General features: G+C 34.6%; 1 protein-coding gene across 2 annotated transcripts in view; it reads right to left on the bottom strand.

The window, feature by feature from the left end:
* Positions 1 to 377: 377 nt before the first annotated feature.
* Positions 378 to 18969, bottom strand: part of LOC129264609 (alpha-actinin-like) — a 39576-nt gene continuing 20984 nt past the window's right edge. For both annotated transcript variants that reach the window (XM_054902513.2, XM_054902512.2), the window contains exons 7-20: positions 18128 to 18220; positions 17621 to 17698; positions 14838 to 14993; positions 13547 to 13623; positions 11921 to 12047; positions 11025 to 11116; positions 10224 to 10332; positions 8874 to 9014; positions 7400 to 7546; positions 6976 to 7060; positions 6041 to 6294; positions 5265 to 5411; positions 4541 to 4780; positions 378 to 3762 (exon numbers count right to left, since the gene is read on the bottom strand). In XM_054902513.2, coding sequence (XP_054758488.1) covers positions 3604 to 3762; positions 4541 to 4780; positions 5265 to 5411; positions 6041 to 6294; positions 6976 to 7060; positions 7400 to 7546; positions 8874 to 9014; positions 10224 to 10332; positions 11025 to 11116; positions 11921 to 12047; positions 13547 to 13623; positions 14838 to 14993; positions 17621 to 17698; positions 18128 to 18220 — 1905 coding nt within the window. In that variant the 3' untranslated portion in view covers positions 378 to 3603. The remainder of the gene's footprint in view (positions 3763 to 4540; positions 4781 to 5264; positions 5412 to 6040; positions 6295 to 6975; positions 7061 to 7399; positions 7547 to 8873; positions 9015 to 10223; positions 10333 to 11024; positions 11117 to 11920; positions 12048 to 13546; positions 13624 to 14837; positions 14994 to 17620; positions 17699 to 18127; positions 18221 to 18969) is intronic.

Raw genomic sequence — 18969 nt, forward strand, 5'->3', positions numbered from 1 at the left:
GCAAAAAACGCTGATTAGAAAGATCGTCTTCAATGGGCTGCTGTCAGCTCAGCTGCTCACTGCTCTTGGTGTGACGTCACTCAGCTGGAGCTCGGCAAAGGACCGTTGAAGGCAGAAATATGCCATGAAAATAAGTCATTTTTGAGAGCTGATTTCTGCAAACTCTAATCACTATTTTAAAAAGTGAAGTTATATATCTGATTAGTAATACTTCCCCTTTACAATGATGACCACAAAAGGCATTATGAAATACTTTTGATTACGTTAGAAAGCAATTTTCAAATTATGAAATTCTTCACAGACCTGTGGCCTCTTCACTTTCTCTGAATACATCTCTATCAATCAATACAGAGGGAAAAACATGACAAGAACAGAGATGAGGGGGACTGCAAGATGTTTTATTGTTCCCAAATTGCATAGGCTAAGAGGCTTGTCCACAAAAGAGACACCCATAGATCCATTTTCCCCATAAGAGTCATTGATATCATTACAAACCATTGGGTTACAGATCAAGGCAATTCTCTATGAAGCCAATCTCTCTCTTGAATGTCCCGTATAGCACTTAATACAGCTATGCACCAATATGTCAATGTTTGCAACTTTAAAAAAAAAAGTTATCTTGCTTGTCTTTAGGTAGATATGTTTCATAGAATGGTCCACAGACGTGGTTCGAGGCTAATTCATCTGATAGTTATCTTAGTTTAACATACAAAAAAGCTAACTATGGAGACATTGTACTATTTTGAAGTACATATATTTTTCATTCATTCTTTTACATAAACATGACAATTTAATTGAGGAGTGATTGTACCCATTGTGGGTACTTAATTTCATTATATTTATGAATCCAACACAAAAATATAATTTAAATAATTCTCATAAATTTCTAGCATTCGGTGTAGATTTCGATCAATCATTTGCAGAAAAAAAATGCAAAAGAAAAATGTTTAGCTACCAACATTATAAGCATCTATGCTTCTAAAATTTGTCTCCACACTAACATACATGTACAAATGCAAACAATATATAAAAGCGACAATTTATCTCTCATAATTCCATTATAAACCAAAGTAATAACCTCCACCTTTGCAAAGTACTTGGATAGTGGATTAGTGCATTATGTGGGTGATTACCGCTTACCCCTAAAAATACATCAACTCTGTTACATGAATAATGATTTGTATTATTATGTACACACAAACAGGTGGATAGGAAACAAAGTTATCTATCTAATGATACAAAATGAATAGAGAGATTTTGAGGGGAAAAATATTGATCATTAGTTTCTCTGAAATTTTAGGACAGTGGATGGTTAACTTTGATAAATTTTCAGAGATAATGACTCACAATCTTGAAACAATTCAATGTTTACATGTATTTTGATTAAAAAATTACAAACAAACACACACACAAATACATACATAGACTACCTATACCTCTAATTTAGGTGGTTATGCTGATGAATAGTGAGTTCCTCACATTCCAGCTTTTTATGAAATTATTTCAACATAATTAGAACTCAAAATGACTATAAATTCCCCATATCTTTGTAATAAAGATAATCATGCCCATTCTTGAAAAGCATGTGCTTCATTTGGGGCTTCTCAAAATCATGAAAGCATCGGGCAAAAAGAAAAGAAAAATCTTCAAAAGTTAACAAAGAAATGGAGAGGGGTGGTATAATCCACACTATTTTGTAGTTATTAACATTTAGAGGCGTGTTTTGAAATCAAATGACAACACAAGTACTACAAACAGAGTATCACAATAATTACTGTAGCGATTACAATCTTCCACATATTCCACAATGTTCAAACCATACATATATATACCCACAATCAAAATAAAGTCTGAAAAAAAGCAAAGACATTCACAAATTTGATGTTAAAGACTTGGAAGCATTAAATACAAATAGACATTATTAATTTTCTCTGTTAATACATGTATACCAATATCTGACTATACAATTAAAGGTCTGCATATTAAAGACATCTCCCACACCATAAAAAATGACTCGGGTTCAAATAATAACATTTGAAAGAAAACAGGTTTCAAGTTGCAAAGAACCGGATCTTAGCATTTTCTTTGACTAAAAGGCTGGATGATCTGATTGCAAAGGCAACCTTGAATTGATTAGATACATGTTTTGTACATAACTTTTTCTCCATGTCATAAGAAAATATGAAAATATACATAACAATATTAATGATAAGAACCAATGTATACTATAAGGTTATAAATGACACAGGCTTGGTAAGAATACAAGCCTAGGACAGTTATCAAACTAAAACTTGGTATATCATGAAGAATATATTCTGAGAACTCAACTAATGGTTATAAACATGACCCATGTCATTAATGAAACCAATAGGTGAAAGTGTGCAGGACTTATATTTGAAAAATGCACAATGCTTGACAAGTTTTAACGCATATAAAAACAGAAGAAATTATAGCATAATTAAGAAAGTAAAAGTTATAAAAAATTTGTATTCAAGCACTATTGCTCTATAATAGTGAAAATTAATTGGATTTCTTTTGCATAAAGAAAACAGACCTTTAATCACTTCATAAATTATTGCTTTCTACAACAAAGGTAAACTGTATGTTACATAAACAAACATCAACCATATCTTCTTACCCTTACAATAATTATGAAAATATTACTTAGAGTCACAGTGTACCTAACAATATCACAAGGCACAGAATTGGTTGGTGTTTGCTCTTTAATGTACCGATATTTACCTTAATCACCAGCACTTTATCAACAGTACAAATATCATTCCATCCAAAAACTTATCATATCAATGTTCATGAACACCATTTTGATTTTACGTGTCTCTTCCAAACTAATTGTAATAAATTGAATTAAATAAATTGTAATTGTACATTATTTGTAATTTACAATACTATGCCTCGACACTGAGGCAGTAAGAGCCTCTACATTTTTACTCAACAGTACACAGGACATACGAAATGAACTAGAATAAAAACATGACTATTTAGCTAAAGGAAATACTAATTTTGAATGATTCTTGGAATCATCACACATGCTTTATCTCACTTTCCTTTGTTCAATCTGGAAAGAAATAGCTGAATTTGCATTCAGCATAAATCCTCACAGACGACAGGCTTTTTCCTGGGAAACCAAAGAAAAAATGCACGGCAAAAACAACCCACAAGCTGAAAATGAGAGAGAACACGAGAGAGATAGACAGAAAAGTACCAAGAACTAATAATAAAATGGTGGCCAGCATCAATTGCTTTGCATTTTGACAACGGACAAGGGCTTATTGGTTCCAAAGGGGACCATGTATAAATTCCAAGATCTAGAAAAACATAAAATCATAAATGTAAAAAAAGATTACATGTGAACATACAGCATGGGACTAATAACAAAGGATGGGAAAAAAAGACAATAAAATAAATATCTACTTTCCTCGCTCATAACAAAACTGTTGCCATTCACATCAAATATTCCATGATGAAATTTTGCGTTTTTTTTTGTTGGTAGATGAAATATATATATTTTTTCTAATCTGTTCTTACATAAATCTCAAAATCACTAGATAAAATTCTATGGTGGATGGGGTGTGGTGTTGATGTTTAAAGTTCACTCTGGCCGTAGAGAGCCGATGAGAAGGACATATAGTCCAAGGCCCCTGGTGCGGCCCCAGTACCTACAAATGGTCTCATACGTTGAATGCAGTACTCGGCTTGCTCAGGAGGAAGTTCCATGCGGAGTTCATCAGGAAGAATAAAAGGCTGCAAAGACAAACAGAACGGCAAATACATGTATATTTTTTCAACTGGCACGTTACTTGATTATGATGTAATATCAATATCAGATCCCAGGTGACAATATACTGCGTGGGAGAAAATATAGTGGTATCATTTTATCCAAGGTTAGTCCTGACATTTTCGTTTTTTTCTGAGAAGTGAAGACCCAAGTGAATATAGCGCTATCATAACACACAACTACATGAATGCCAGACAACGAATATACTACACCCATAGCCTTCAAAAAATTTTAAATACAGTAATGAACTCTTTGAACTTGTAACCCCCAAATCTATTCAGATAATCCTCACTCAAATATATGTATACAAGAACCAAGTTTGAAATTTATCCCTGAAAAGGTCCCTGTGATTTTCGACCTCGTCAGATCAAGTCAGATCAGATCATTGTCCCTCAAATATGCTTAAATGTACTAAGATTAAAGGTGATCCCTTGAGTGGTTCCTAAGTTCTCATGAGAACAAGATATTTTGGGGTGTATAATTACTTCAGTGACCTTTGATCCCATCATTTTCACTAAATCTAATCAGATACATTGTTGCTCTTATCTGCATATATGAGAACAAGATACTTTCAAAAATATAATAACCGCTGTGACCTTTGACTGCGATACCTCAAAACTAATCGGATCACTGTCACTCCTCTATGCATACTTATGAAGTAAGAATGAAGGAAAGAGAAAATGAGGGGGGGGGGTTGATTATTACAAAAGGCAGATTAAAATAAATTAAACTTGTGCTTCTCACCTTGCCGTTAGCCAAGACCTTGAATGACTCGCGAACCTGCTCTACTGTGTCTGCATCACTCATTTCCCTAGTAATGAAGTCTAGGTAGGATTGGAAGGTTACTTTGCCAGTGGCATTAGGATCTACCAATGCCATGATACGCTGGAACTCGATGTCACTCTTCTTGTCATCAGTCAGGTCGTAGCCTAAACTCACAAGGCATGAACGGAATTCCTGTGGTTCTAAGCGTTGCGAGTGGTTCTGAAACATCAAACAGAGACAAACCGTTAGCTGCTACCTCAACTTAACTTTAAAGATGGAAAGGCATTCCTAAATAAAACATTAACAGGTTTTACAAGCTATGTTCATGGGTACAAAAAATGTTTGACTTCTAAACTTCTGCTCCATTTCTAGTCGACATGATCTGCCAGCAGATCTGTGGGGGCGTCGTGGTGTATTGATTATGACTCTTGTATTTTAATCTGAAGGACGCGTGTTCTAAGCCATGTTGTGTATTCCTTCAGCAAAAAATGTACCCACATTCAACCCAGGTGAGGAGAATGGGTATCTGGTAGTAAGAAATACCTTGAATGCTTGAGTGCCTAGGTATCCCAACTAAAGCTGTGGTAATAATAATAGCTCGGCCCGCTGGAGGAACAGTTTTCGTAAATACCCAGGGTAAAAATGCCATTATATTATTATTATTATCAACAGCTTTTGACTTAAAGCAGAAAGTGTGACTCACCTTATCAAAGTGATTGAAGGACATCCTGAATTCTTTAAGTTGTTCCTCTGTGATTCCCTTGGAATCCCTGGTAAGGATGTTATTCTCAATCTCATTGATGTACCTTTTAATGGCAGTAAGTAGCTGCTCCCATCCTACACGTATCGTCTAAGAAAAAAATCAATTAGAAAAATATATCACTAATCAAAGTACACAAAAATGCATCCCGCGAATAGAAATGTAGATAGAAAAGGATGCTAAACATTTGATTCTGAAGGTATTTCATTTTTCATTTCATTTTGGTTTATTGCAAAGATTTCATTGTAAAAAACAGAAGGAAGACTGATACAAATAAAAGTTATAAGTAAATATGAAATTGCACTTGACAAGTATAGCGAAATAAAGAAATGAGGGAGGTACTGAATCTGTTTTCAATGAGAGGTATACTAGTATCTTTTAGTTGGTGTATAATGGAAATACATGAAAGTTGAAGACAAAATGGAAGTCATCAACTGTCAAAAGGCGAGATATAATCTAGGGTATGTAAACATCGTGGCTAGGAGTATCTAGCAGGTAGACAGCATGGTTGGTCCAGGGCGGCATCACAAGGATACCGTGCCCATCACAAGAATTTGAATAACTGACCACCTGGCTTATGAAGTTGTATGATCTAAGGAATTGCAATCACAATTGAATGTGCAGCTGTATCTGATATTTTGAGTCTTGAATAAAGTTGTTGTTTATTTTCTAAGTACCGAAATGATTTTTTTTTTGCATTTTTTTTTCGCCTTCATTACCTCCATAGTGTACTGTGTGTGAGGGTTCTCAAAGATCAAGGCTTCTTGCACAGACTTGTTACAGGCCTCAAGTTCATCCACATTACTCTTATATTGCATCACAGTTTGGTCGTAGTCTTGGACCTTTTGAAGTTGGCTCTCGAGTGGCACGTTATGTCCGATGACGATGTTCATGGTCGCAGACATCTGTTTCTCGATCCATGGCCCGATTGTGTTGGCCAGGTGTGCAAACTGTACTCGCAGCTGTTCATTGGCTGAAAAAACACTAGTGTCAAGGAAAACTTCTTCATGTCTGGTAAGTAACTGAGATGCCTAGTCAGTATATTGTTGATTCTTACAAATGTATTACGTAATAATCTAAATTAACTAGTGAACACCTTTTTCCTAAACTATTCCCCCTTATAAGACAGGAACGTTGTGACCCAGTGGATAAGTCTTCGGACTTTGAAACAGAGGGTCGTGGGTTCAAATCCCAGCCATGGCGTAATTTCCTTCGGCGAGAAATTTATCCACATTGTGCTGCACTCGACCCAGGTGAGGTAAATGGGTACCTGGCAGGAATTTATTCCTTGAAATGCCACTGCGCTGTGAAAGGCTATGGGGCTAAAGCCTGGGTAATAATATCCAATTAAGCACATAGGGACGCATTTGGCAGTGAAATGCACTATATAAGCATGTTGGTATTATTATTATTAAGACTGGGTGTGGGGGGCTGATTTAGCCCCCCCCCCCGACATGTTTGTGATAAACTTGGCACTACACCATGCCATGACTTTTTCTTTCAAGTCTTGTGCAGCTTTTGCAATTTGCACCCCCAACCCCCCTGTATGCAGTTATGAAATTACAGAAAAACATAACAAATGTCAAATAATCATTTATCCCACAGAGATATACACACACACATCTGAGTAAAATTTATTGATAAAAAAGGATACATATTTGTCTCCTCATTTCGTCTGATAAAGCATCATCTCTCTTCGGCACAAGATCGCTTAGATCTCTCCACTTTTCAACAAGAATCTGATGAAGAAAATTGTGTTTTGTTTGACAATACAAACAAAAGATAATTCATGTTGAGCTATAAGACATTTGTCAGTTATAACAATTGTAAACAACTCTCAAATAAAGAAATAGTCTTCCTCTTCCTTATAACCACAATAATCATGATGCTGGTAATGATCAACATCATCACATCAGGAACACAAGTACCACCACCACCATTATCCCCATTACATCACCACCATTACACTAAGATCACCACCATAACACTAATATCATTATCACCATTATCACCACCATCATCATCATCATCATCACCATCATCATCATTTTGATCATCACAATCATAACATCACTCACTTGCATTGTGAGGGTTGTGTATTGGTTGTCATTTGAGCCGGATTGTATCATTTTGTTGATCTCATTCTCCAATGCATACAAAGCGTTAAACTCCTCCTCTGCTGCTGGAAGATTCTTCTTGAAGAGGTCATGAGCATCTACCAATTCCTAGAAATAAAACAAAGATGAAAAAGCATGATAATTTTTTTACATACATGGTGCTCAATGGTTAGTGAACCCCATCAGAAAATTAACATATTTAAAGTGTCCAAGTTCTGCCATATGTTTTAGATGTAATCGTTTTCGATATTTAATTGTGAAGTCGGGTGATAAAATATTTCATTCAATAAAGTTTGTTTCTCTGAGCTCGCTGAACATTGTAGTGTTGTTGTCTACATTCAACATTCAGCATGAAGGAGTGCATTTTGTGGTGGGGTGCACTAACTTTTAAGCACAACTGTATATGGTTGAAAGAAAAAATCAAAGAGGTAGAAAACAAAAAGAAACCTAAGTGGTAACCTTTCATATTCCTTAGGAACCATTCCACAGAAGAGAAACAAAGAAAAAAGTAATCTTTCACTCTCTTTGATCAGTTTCACAATTATCACACTACCCTATAGTCTAGAAATATGTAAATTTTTTCAAGAATTGTAGAAATCAATTGCAATTTGTATCTCATTGCATTTCTTATGACAATGAGCCCTGTCTTTTCATGAATTTTTACTGAACATAAACGCTAGTTGTGGTAAAGAATTTGAAAGGAGTTTGTACGGAATCCAATAAAATGACTATCCAGGTGTCTCTATGTATGAATAAAAAATATGTGACAAAGGATCTCGCAAGAATTTCTGTAAACTGCTGATAAATTAACAAAATAAGCATGACATTCAAGCTATTAGTCTGGTCTTTTTTTCCAAGCAATAATAATACACTGTCCTACATGTGGTTATCTGTGTTGGCAATCTTCAGTGTAATTGTTCATAGCTTAGATTTAAGGATTTCACAAAGTTAAGTTTATGTTAATCAGGGATGTGAGGTGTCACAAATAAAAAGATCTGAAAAAAGCTGAAGAGTGTTGAAAAAGTCTGAAATAGAAAGAGCTCCCATACTTTTTGTACAGAGGAAGGCCAAAAATAAGCTGAAATTAAGCTGAAAATCAGAACAAAAAATCTGAAATCAGATAAAAATCTGAACTCTCACACCCCTGGTTAATGTACCAGATCTAGATCTACGATGATATAATAGTGACAATCAACCTTTGTTTTACAGAATTTCTCATGAATTCAGTGCTTACTGCAACTTTCATTCATCTTTATATCAATTTCATACACAATTGTTTTTTCTTCTAATAACGAACCCAAGACCATTTATTTCAAGGATGAGAATCAGAACCACAAGAATGATATTCCAACAATGTGAAAGAGAGGAGAATATATATATTTTTTTTGGAAGGGGGGGGGGGGGGGAGGTTAACATCTAATGATAAAAAACTTACCCTAATTTCATCGACTGTATGGACAATGAACATATCCATTAGATCTTCCCTTGCTCCGTCCATCCAGTTGTTGAAGGGTGCTGCTCTCTTGGCAAATTCAAGCTGTTTGGAATCAATCATCTCAAGATACCTAACCAATTTCTGAAAGAAAAAAAATAAGGGTAGCAGTGTATAAGGGTGACAGTGAATCACAATGGATAATCATGAATTAAGAAGTGCAACAGTGAATTATAATAAGTTAGCAGTAAATTATAAAGGGCAACATAATGGTTAATTGCTGTAGGTTATTATATTTGATTAAGTGATAAATTTGTACAAATTAATCATAAGATTAAAAAAAAAAAGCTTTGTGTTGCAGGGACAGGGTCACAATGATATTCATAAATCAATTCAGAGTTAATGACAACGAAAATTCAATTGCTTTTCTTCTGACATGTCTGCACCCTGTAAAATTTGTTGTGTGTGTTCCTGCTAAAGGTTATTTGATATTATCCTGAATAGATTTTATGCATCCACCATTGCATACATAATTCTGATATTGAGAAAGCCACAAAATTAATGTTTAATATATTCTATATATTTTTGTATATTTAACATAAACCTTTCATAGATTTAACAGGAGCTGTCAGCTTGATGTTTAATCTTTACATCACAAACTAATTGTCACTCATTATGTTTAAGTAATTTAACCATGAAACTTTGCAGATTTCTAGCATTAGTATCAAGGTAAAAAGCTGATTCTAGAAAAAAAATCATTGTCATTGTCTATATTCTTGCATACATAAACCAAGTTAGAAGTCAGACCTCAGAACAGTTCTATAATTATTAAAAAAATGATAATTTCAAGATGCATGACCTCTGTGACCTTTAATTTCTGTTCCCCCCAAATAATCAAATCATTGTCACTCCTATGCATATATCACCCAAACGTGAAGTTGATCTGCCAATGTGTTCTTGAGTTATCTAAAAAATGTTGAACATTTAAGTGTCTGGTGACCTCTGTCACCTTGAACATTTGACTTTTGTTACCTTAAAAAAAGGTAATCAGGTCATAATCACTCACATATTTACATCATCTAAATATGAAGTTGATTGGTCAAAAAGTTCTTGAGTTCCTGCAACGGTGCGTTTTAAGGTGTATGATGACCTTGAATGTTTGACCTTCATACCCCAAAGTTATTGAGTTCATTGTCACTCCCATATGCATACATGATCAAAATATGAAGCCAAAAAAAATCCATCAAATGGTTCTTGAGTTATCGCGAGAAAAAAACAACAGAACAGACAGGCAATAGGATGGATAGACAGACAACCAAGAAACATAATGCCTCCAACGGAGGTATAACTTACATTGAGAGCGTCTGATCGTTGCATTGCAAGAGAGCCAAGAGAATCCCACTGGTCACAGATAGCTTGACATCGCCCATTGATAGGTTCAATTGGATGGTACTGCAAATCACTGAGAAAAAAAAATTGCCAAAGTGATGAAGAGCTGGGTTCAATATCATGTTTCTCATTGATTGATTTATAGCTGATGTGACGTAATTGTGTGTCGCGATGATTGTTAGACCATTATAATCATAATCATAGTTATCGCCATGATCAGCATGATCAACACAGTTCTAAACATAATAAGTATTACCATCAGAATCATAATGATTACAATCTTATCATTGACATATCATAGCAGCAGTGCTGTCTTTGAAAACAACCAAGATGACTAATTATTCACATAAAACACCATTCACATGACAATTAAATACTATGTTCATTGACTCTAAATAACCATTGACCTTAATCATGTGATCTGAAATTCAAGCAAGATGATGAATGATCTAGATCCTTATACTTTCAAAGTTATTATGACATTTCAAAAACTTAACCTTCATTAGGATTTCAATGTCGATGCCCCCAACTTAATCAAAATTCAATGACCTTTTACATGTGACCTAAAACTTATGCAAGATGATCAGTAATACTTCATGCCCTAATGTCCAAGTTTTATGAAATAATTCCATATATATATAGTTATGACATTTAAAAAACTTAACCTTGGTTAAGATTTCAATGTTGATGGCGCTGCTGCCCCCATCAGAAAAGCGGTGCCTGCTATGCAGGCGAGACCAAAAAAAATAATGAAAAGAAACTTACTTCATTTCCTGAGCGATGGCTGCAATCTGCTCGACTCGATCCTGGTGAGCTGCTAAGTCACTTTCAAATGCTTCGTGTTTCCTTACCAAAGCCTATCAAAAGAAATTGTCAAGAATAAAAACATCACCTAACCTATCATATCGATCATATAATGGGCCCGTATTCTGAAGTCTAAATTATCTTAGACCTTGGTCTAACTCTGTGCTAAAATAACGATGAGCCAAATATATCATAATGTTGTTTACAACAAACCTGTACTGTTAGAAATTTTGTAACAACTGGCTATCCATAATAAAACTACAACACAACTTGCGACCAGAGTTTGAATTACACCCAAAATAGGAAAACGGGCCTTCAATTTGGCTGTACAAAAGCTCAGTGCACAGCAAATCATTTACGGTGCTTCATTATTATCATTAATTTTTTTTTAAAGTGTACCAATCTAATATGACATTAACAATCTGACACTCCTGATCGGGAATAAAACCTTACGTACAAGCCACCATGAACCTATCACAGCATTTAAATAAACATAAAAAACATTGAAATTTCATCCAAATTAGGTCTGAGACACAATAACGTGAATGAAATCGATGAAAACACGCTTGCTAGATTCCTGCAGGAAAGACATGAATCTGAATGTAGTCTGCAGGCACAGACCTCTGGTTTCTGCAATTTGTGTTGTGCATAATATAGAGTCTGAAGTAGTGAGACTAGATGCGCATGCACTGTGGCTGCCTCTTATCTGACAGAGAGAGTTTGTTGTCTAGTCCACTCTAGACAAGGTATAAATGGTTTAAATTATCAAATACGAGTCTGTGCTTGCAGACTAATCTGAATGTTGGTTAGGTGCCTAATTGTTTTTTCTTAAACTGCCATTTTCATTTGTTGTTTACCTTCAAATCATTAAGTCTTAATCCTGAGAAGTCTTCCTTAAGGACGTCCTCTTTGCCTGCAGCCCAGGCCTCATGCATGTCACATTTGGTTTTGAACTTTTTGAGCAAATGATCCAGCCTCTCCAATCTATAAACATAAACAAATTTATCAATGGTTATCATGACTTGGTGGAGGAGTGTTGGCCTCATAAACTGAAAGTTACGGGTTAAAATCATGGTTGAGTCACACAATTGACTTGCATGATAGGTTCTTTTCTGCCTAGTATGTTTAAAAAAACCTGTATGAAAGCCTAACTTTGTGAAATTGAAATCATCAAATCTAACCTGAAAAGTGAGCGCAGTGAAATTCTTGAAAAAGACCCACCGCCCGACTGGAATGCTATGCTTAGTTTAATTCCTCAACTCATACACATTTTCTACCAAAATAATAATATAACATTATACACAGGCTTACAGAAAATAGGGTGGTCATTTTTTAAGGACTCTGTTCAAACTAATTTTCTTTACCACAACTGGCAATTACCTTTGACATACTTCCTATAGACCAGTTCGTAGTTTCTTCATGGACAATTTTGGTCAAATGACCTTTCATTTCTTTCATTATGATAGGCAGATTTCAAAGCAAGATATTACGTAAGCTTGCCTTACATAGCAGGATGAAGAAATTGAATAGACCAGGTGACAAGAATAGCACACCAATGAACACTTTATGAAGGTATTTGTTGCATTCCTACTTTGAATGCATATCATAGCATGTTGCACAATGTACTTGGCAAACTGTGAAATAGTTGTTCGTGGACGCATTGTTGTTTTTTGTGGATGTAAATGAAAACCACAATTCAAAAGAATATATGAATAATCAAGACATCAAAGTTGGTGCTTATCTCATTAGATTTTAAACCACCATGTCACTTTAGTACAAATGACCTTCCTCTGATCATGCGTAGAATCTCTTGATTAGGGAGCCAATTTAAGAACTCCTACCCAAATTAATTTAAACAAATTGAAATGGGTTCCCATCGAAGATAGATGGAAATATTTTAAATGTAAAATGATATTTTCTGTTTTTCTTAATCAAATCCAGCCTATTTGTTAAATATCTTTGAAAATGTACATAGTATTCGTACTCGTAGTGCACAAAGCACAGGTTTGATTTTGCCCAGAGTTCGAACAGAAATGGGCAAACAAAGTTTTTCTTTTGCTGGTGCATTCATTTGGAACAATCTACCTAATTTTTAAAGAAATCCTCAATCCGAATCCTCATTTAGTCTTTTATTTTGGCGTTATAATAGTCTTAATTTATAAACTGGCCCTTTGTGTTGTTCTTTTCTTTACAGTTTGTTCGTTTCAACTTACATTGTACACTTTTTATACCCATGTTTGTTATATGTTTGTATTTTTGTTGTAGGGCCTCCAAGGACAACAGTATATCAATTACTGATGGAGCCACCCTACTAAAAAAAGACTTATAAATAAATAAATAAATAAATGTGCAGAAAGGAACTACGAACTGGCTTATTGTCCTCACATTTCAGACATATAATCGGAGAATACTAAGAAAAATGGAAAAAAAGGTGTTGCCAATTTGAAAAAAAAGCATTCCTGATAGATCTGTGTTATACTCACCTCCTCATCTCAGCAAGGAGCCAATCTTCGAAACCTTTCTCTGAAATTTCCAGTCCCTTCCATGCTTTGGCGATGTCCTGAAATGAAAAAACACACTTCAATCACACTACTGTGTAAGTCAAAAGATTTTAACCTTTAAAAAAAGGTCTGATCACTTTAAAATAACTAAAAACTGAAATTAATAAGAAATCATAAAGAAAAAATGATTTTTCTCATGAATCAGTGTTCTAACTTCAGTGGTCAGCATTGACCGTAATCATAATAATGCATGAATGTGTCATGGTAAATTGTTCCATAGTTTCAATATCATGTATTCATACGCAAAAAAAAAGGGTATTCATAACAAGATCCATCAAAAATGATCAAAATGTATTTATCAAAAGAACATAAATGATCGGTGATAGAATTATACCATCTCCTATAATGGTAATAATCTCATAAACAGCAATCCTATGAGGAAGCAGTTTACAACGGAAAAAAATAATGCTTGAATTCTAGTAATATCTTATAAAAGCAACAACAAATCTCCATCATCAAAATAGTTAAGTTCATTCATTGATCTAGGCATGATCTTCACTTGGGCAGTAGTGTTTCCTTCATAATTAATCCTTACAATCTGAATCTCCTATTATAGGCCTATGTGCAGGAGATGAGTTTTGATACAACAACCTTAATCCACGACATTTGTTCTAGTGACAATTGCTCCGTAATGAATTTCACACACACTAGTCGAACTTCAACCCTGGATTTACCACTATACCCTGCCCTAAACCTCCTAACCCTAACATAAAACCTTTTTGCAACACTTCATACCCTAAATCTTTATCAAAATAAAGCACCGAACAATTGTCACAGGAGCACAAGTGGACATTATTGCGAGTTTGTTAAATTGTTATTTCTTATTGATAAGTAGAGGAATGCTTGGAATTACACTATAAACAGTTGATTTCTTTGCAAATATTGTAGTATAAATGTTATAAAGAGAAGCGTATTGTTTGCAACATTCTCTGGGTTACAAGATTATATATGATGGGTAAGACTTCAGAAACTACATGAGCAGGTTTGGTTTTGAACTCATGATGTAAAGTTAACGGGATATGTACAACATAATGTGTAAAACTTACGGACAAGACTTCGTTTTGGAGTTAGCATGAACGTAACAAACTAGAATAATTGCAACAATCATCCGACTGTTCAGAACCCACTTTTCACATTGTCTTGCCTGCATATTTCACGAAGATGAACTACCCCTAAGGTCAGTCGGAGCCAAATGACATGAAAATGTGCTTACCGAAACCAGTTTTCCATCCTGTGGAATATATGGTGGTCGGTTGGAGAGCTGAAGTTTGGTTTGAAGTGTGTTGAAGTTTGTCTCTAGGCGGGCTTTGTCTTCAGTCTTGGGGGGCTTTTCTGTGGTGCGGTATTGGCGGAACTCGTTAAGCTTTTTCTGTTAATCAAATCAAGATAGAAAAAAAACATTATCACATGGTTAAACATATGCAATAACTTGCAGCCATTTGAAACACAAAACCGATTTTGACACAAAACCAATTTCAAAGTGGAAAATAAACTAGGAAATCGACCATAAATCACAAGGTTAACAGTACCACAAAGATAAAACATTGTTTGCATTCACTGAAAAGAGATACAGGCCTAGATTTAGTTACATGACATTTTAGAATGCCAATATATGCAGTGATACCTTTTCAAGCATTCAGTACATGGAATGCCAATCATTATAAGTTATGGGTAAAAACAAAATATCTATTAACAAGTTCGTTCAAAATAGAATTTACCCATTCGCTGAAGAGAAGAGGTTAATTCAGGAAATGGAAAATTTGGAAGTGCCAAAAGGCAATGTTTAAATAATGTTATTTCTAAGGAAATCCTAGTATCTGATTGGCTGGGAGCAAATAAGATTTATGATAATCACTGGCAAAACTAATGCTACCATGATTGCAGGTTGAAAACCTTGCAAATACTTTAATTTTGGTTCAAATGAAAATCTACTTTTTACTTACTGAGTAAATTATGAACTCATGTGAGGTACTCTGAAGCCTCATTTAGATAAATGGTGAGACATAGTGCTCAGACATGGTCAGACAAATTGCCTCACTTACGCTAATAAACATGCATTATATGCTTCAAGTCCCCAGAAGAGTCTACAGCTGTGCGGAAAAACTCATGACATCACAATGATTTCATTATGATGTCATGAGTTTGAATTTGTACACGTTGCGAGTTTTCTTTGTAGGCTTTGTCACGCCATGGGCTAGTTTCAAGAAACTTGTCACAATAACAAATTTGCAATAACAATGTAAAGCACCTGAAATCATTCAAATTGACTGATAGTAAACTTGCTACAGAAGTTGTACATTTGTTATCATAACAAGTCTCATTCTGAATGAGGCTTCATCTTCATCATTTTGTTTTATCCTGAAGTGTTAATCTACTTTATAAAACACAAACCACGAATGATCAAAGTGACATTTTACTGAATCAAATACTGGTCTGGTTGGAATACTAAAGCTATGTTTAGGGGTAAATAACATGAATCAGACTTGAATATAATCAACATTACAATATTCAATATAAAAAAGTGTAGAGACCGTTAAAGTTTACAGCCATTGGTTTCTTTTGAAAATATTAATTTTCACTTCTTAGCTTTCTAGTCAATCCCTCTATGTAAAGAGGTATTTTTTCTTTTAAAATGACTGTTCGAACACTAATTTAACATTTAGTTAATGGTTGATAATCAGAAAGCTACTAAACATGTTCCTGTTAAATCATAAAACATAACCACTAGGACATGTTTTTATATCATATAATACCACAACTGAATAACGCACAACAAAAACAATTTTAATGATATTCTAGCATACCTTTCAAAAAAACATCACTGAAAAGTGCATTAAACAACCTTTACATTCTGCAAAATGCCAAATTCAGTGTCAAAATTTACATTTGGCATGATACAAAAACACAAACCCAGACATATCCTTATTATATTTACAATATGAACAAATTCGTTTGTAATCATACAGTAAATGTACACATAATTTTCATCATGGCATAGAATAGACTGGGGAAACAATAGGGGAGTACAAAGTTAACACTTACTTCCATCACTACTGTATGACATAATAGGATAACTTCAAACTGAACAATAAAAAAAAAGATATTTTCATACCCCATTGATATATTCAGAAAATAAAGGAAAATGGAAATAAAATGAAAAATTGTCATCATTATTTCCATTCTGCTGGTGCTTCACTTTGTAACAACAGTGTAATTAATTCAAACATAAAAACTCAACATGGGATCATAGTGAAAGAGGAAATTAGCGAAATACATCAGTTCACAAACTGAACGCTGAGCTGATTTAAAGGAATAACTTTGCTATCGATCATACAAAGTGTGTGCATGTTTGGGGGGTCTAAAATCCTGGTTTTCGTAGGCAACAGGTTAATAACCAGTTCAAAAGTACTTGTAACACAAAATTCAGCGATTCATCGTGTGATTGATTTTTACATTGAATTGCACCCAATAGTTAATGCAATTCATCCCAGGAAGCAACCTAATGATCGATCACTTTTTTTTACCAGCCTGGATGATTAATTGCCGACACCACTATCCAGCATCCTCTTGCTAATATTCTAGAAACATTTTTTTGAAGGGTCACTATTAAGATACCATCAATGCTCAATCATTCATGAGATGTGAATACAGAATGAGATTATCCCCTCCAGTCCCTGAGTGAGAAGTGTCAAAAAGGCAATAAATGCCTTGCAATCGACTGTCTATGTCAAGGGTGTGATCCGAAACCTCAACCACAATGCCACATTAAATGATGTTTGGTGCTATTTGAACATGACCAGGGGAGCATTTCACAAAAAAGTCAGTAATTTTCACTAGTCTGCTCTAAGCCAATCAGATGAAAGGATTTCAGTAGCTTACAACAAATAGTCGGTGAAAATCATAGTGAAAAGCAACGACTATCTGTTTTTATGCTTCCCGGTTTCATAAACTGATCATGAAATGTTTCTAATATCAAGAATGTAAAAAGAATCTTACCTGCATTGCAGGGAGAGCATTTTCTGAGAGAGTTCTATCCTCCAACCAAGGTTTTTTCCTCCTGATCCAGTCAAGCAACTGCATTGCAAATAAAATCAATCAAAATTTACTTTACATAATCAAGATACAATAGTTTCATTCATTCATAGAGTTATAGATTAAAAGCTATTTATTTTCTTGTAAGTTTAGGTAAGCTAGTAAAATTATATTCAGATCTAAATATTTTTCTTATTCTCAAGATCTTATGAACTAAGGATATTTTTCTTCTATTTGTTTCAAAATGCAAGCCCTCACAACTTTTATTGCAATATGCAAAACATCATCATCATCATCATCACCATCGCCATCATCACCATCATCATCACCATCATCATCATCATCACAACCATCATCATAATCACCACCACCACCATCATCACCACCACCACCACCACCACCATCAAACTCCACAATCCAAGGCTACCTAATCTCCATCTTCAACCCGTTTGTTGGTTCTGTTGTACTTACGTCACTTGCTAGCTTCTCGTACTCCTCCATGAGACGATCATTCTCCATGTTGAGACTAAGGACCTTGTTGATACGTGAAGCTGCAGTCTCCGCCTACAACAAAAACAGAAAAATATACTCTGCAAATAAATCATCTTCAGATTCACCAGAACTTAATAAGGGCTTTAACGCATTAAAAAAATATTTGCCCTTGAATAACCAAGCTTGATACCTTTTTCTTTGAATATATGGTACTAATATGACCATTTGAAATCTTGACATACTTACATTTGGAATATGAAATCAATTCAATAAATGAACACAAAATCATTTACGTTTCAACTGAACGCTGCAAATACCCCCTGTCAAGAGATTTGATGAAAATATTTGAAAGTTGTATCCAAATCTTTTTCAAATATTTCTCAGAAATGAAGCTTCAAACATCAGTTAATCCACTTCTCAAACGAGAGCAGCAGTGTACATGACAGAATGAACTACTTCTAGCAATCACTATACACTGTACTGAGGATGATTAAGATGCAGGGACTTATTAGTCTGTGATCAGCTGCAGCTCAGAGCATAAAGGTGTGAAAATCTAATCAAGAATTTTTCTGGACTGTTAAACATCACTATATTTATATGGAACGCTGAATATCACAACGTTCATCTAGGTGACAATTAAACGGGGAGACATGGCATCACTGTAAAACTATATGAAACCATGTTTAATTCCCATTCATATGAACAGGAACAAAATATCAAAAAGAATTCACTACCCCCCCCCCTCTAATTTGGTATTATTTTTTGCTCAAAATCGATATAAAGTGACTTAAAATGCTATAGGTTAACAAAATTATGACATC

Source organism: Lytechinus pictus, chromosome 7 (genome assembly GCF_037042905.1).
Source record: "Lytechinus pictus isolate F3 Inbred chromosome 7, Lp3.0, whole genome shotgun sequence".
NCBI classification, from domain to species: Eukaryota; Metazoa; Echinodermata; class Echinoidea; order Temnopleuroida; family Toxopneustidae; genus Lytechinus; species Lytechinus pictus.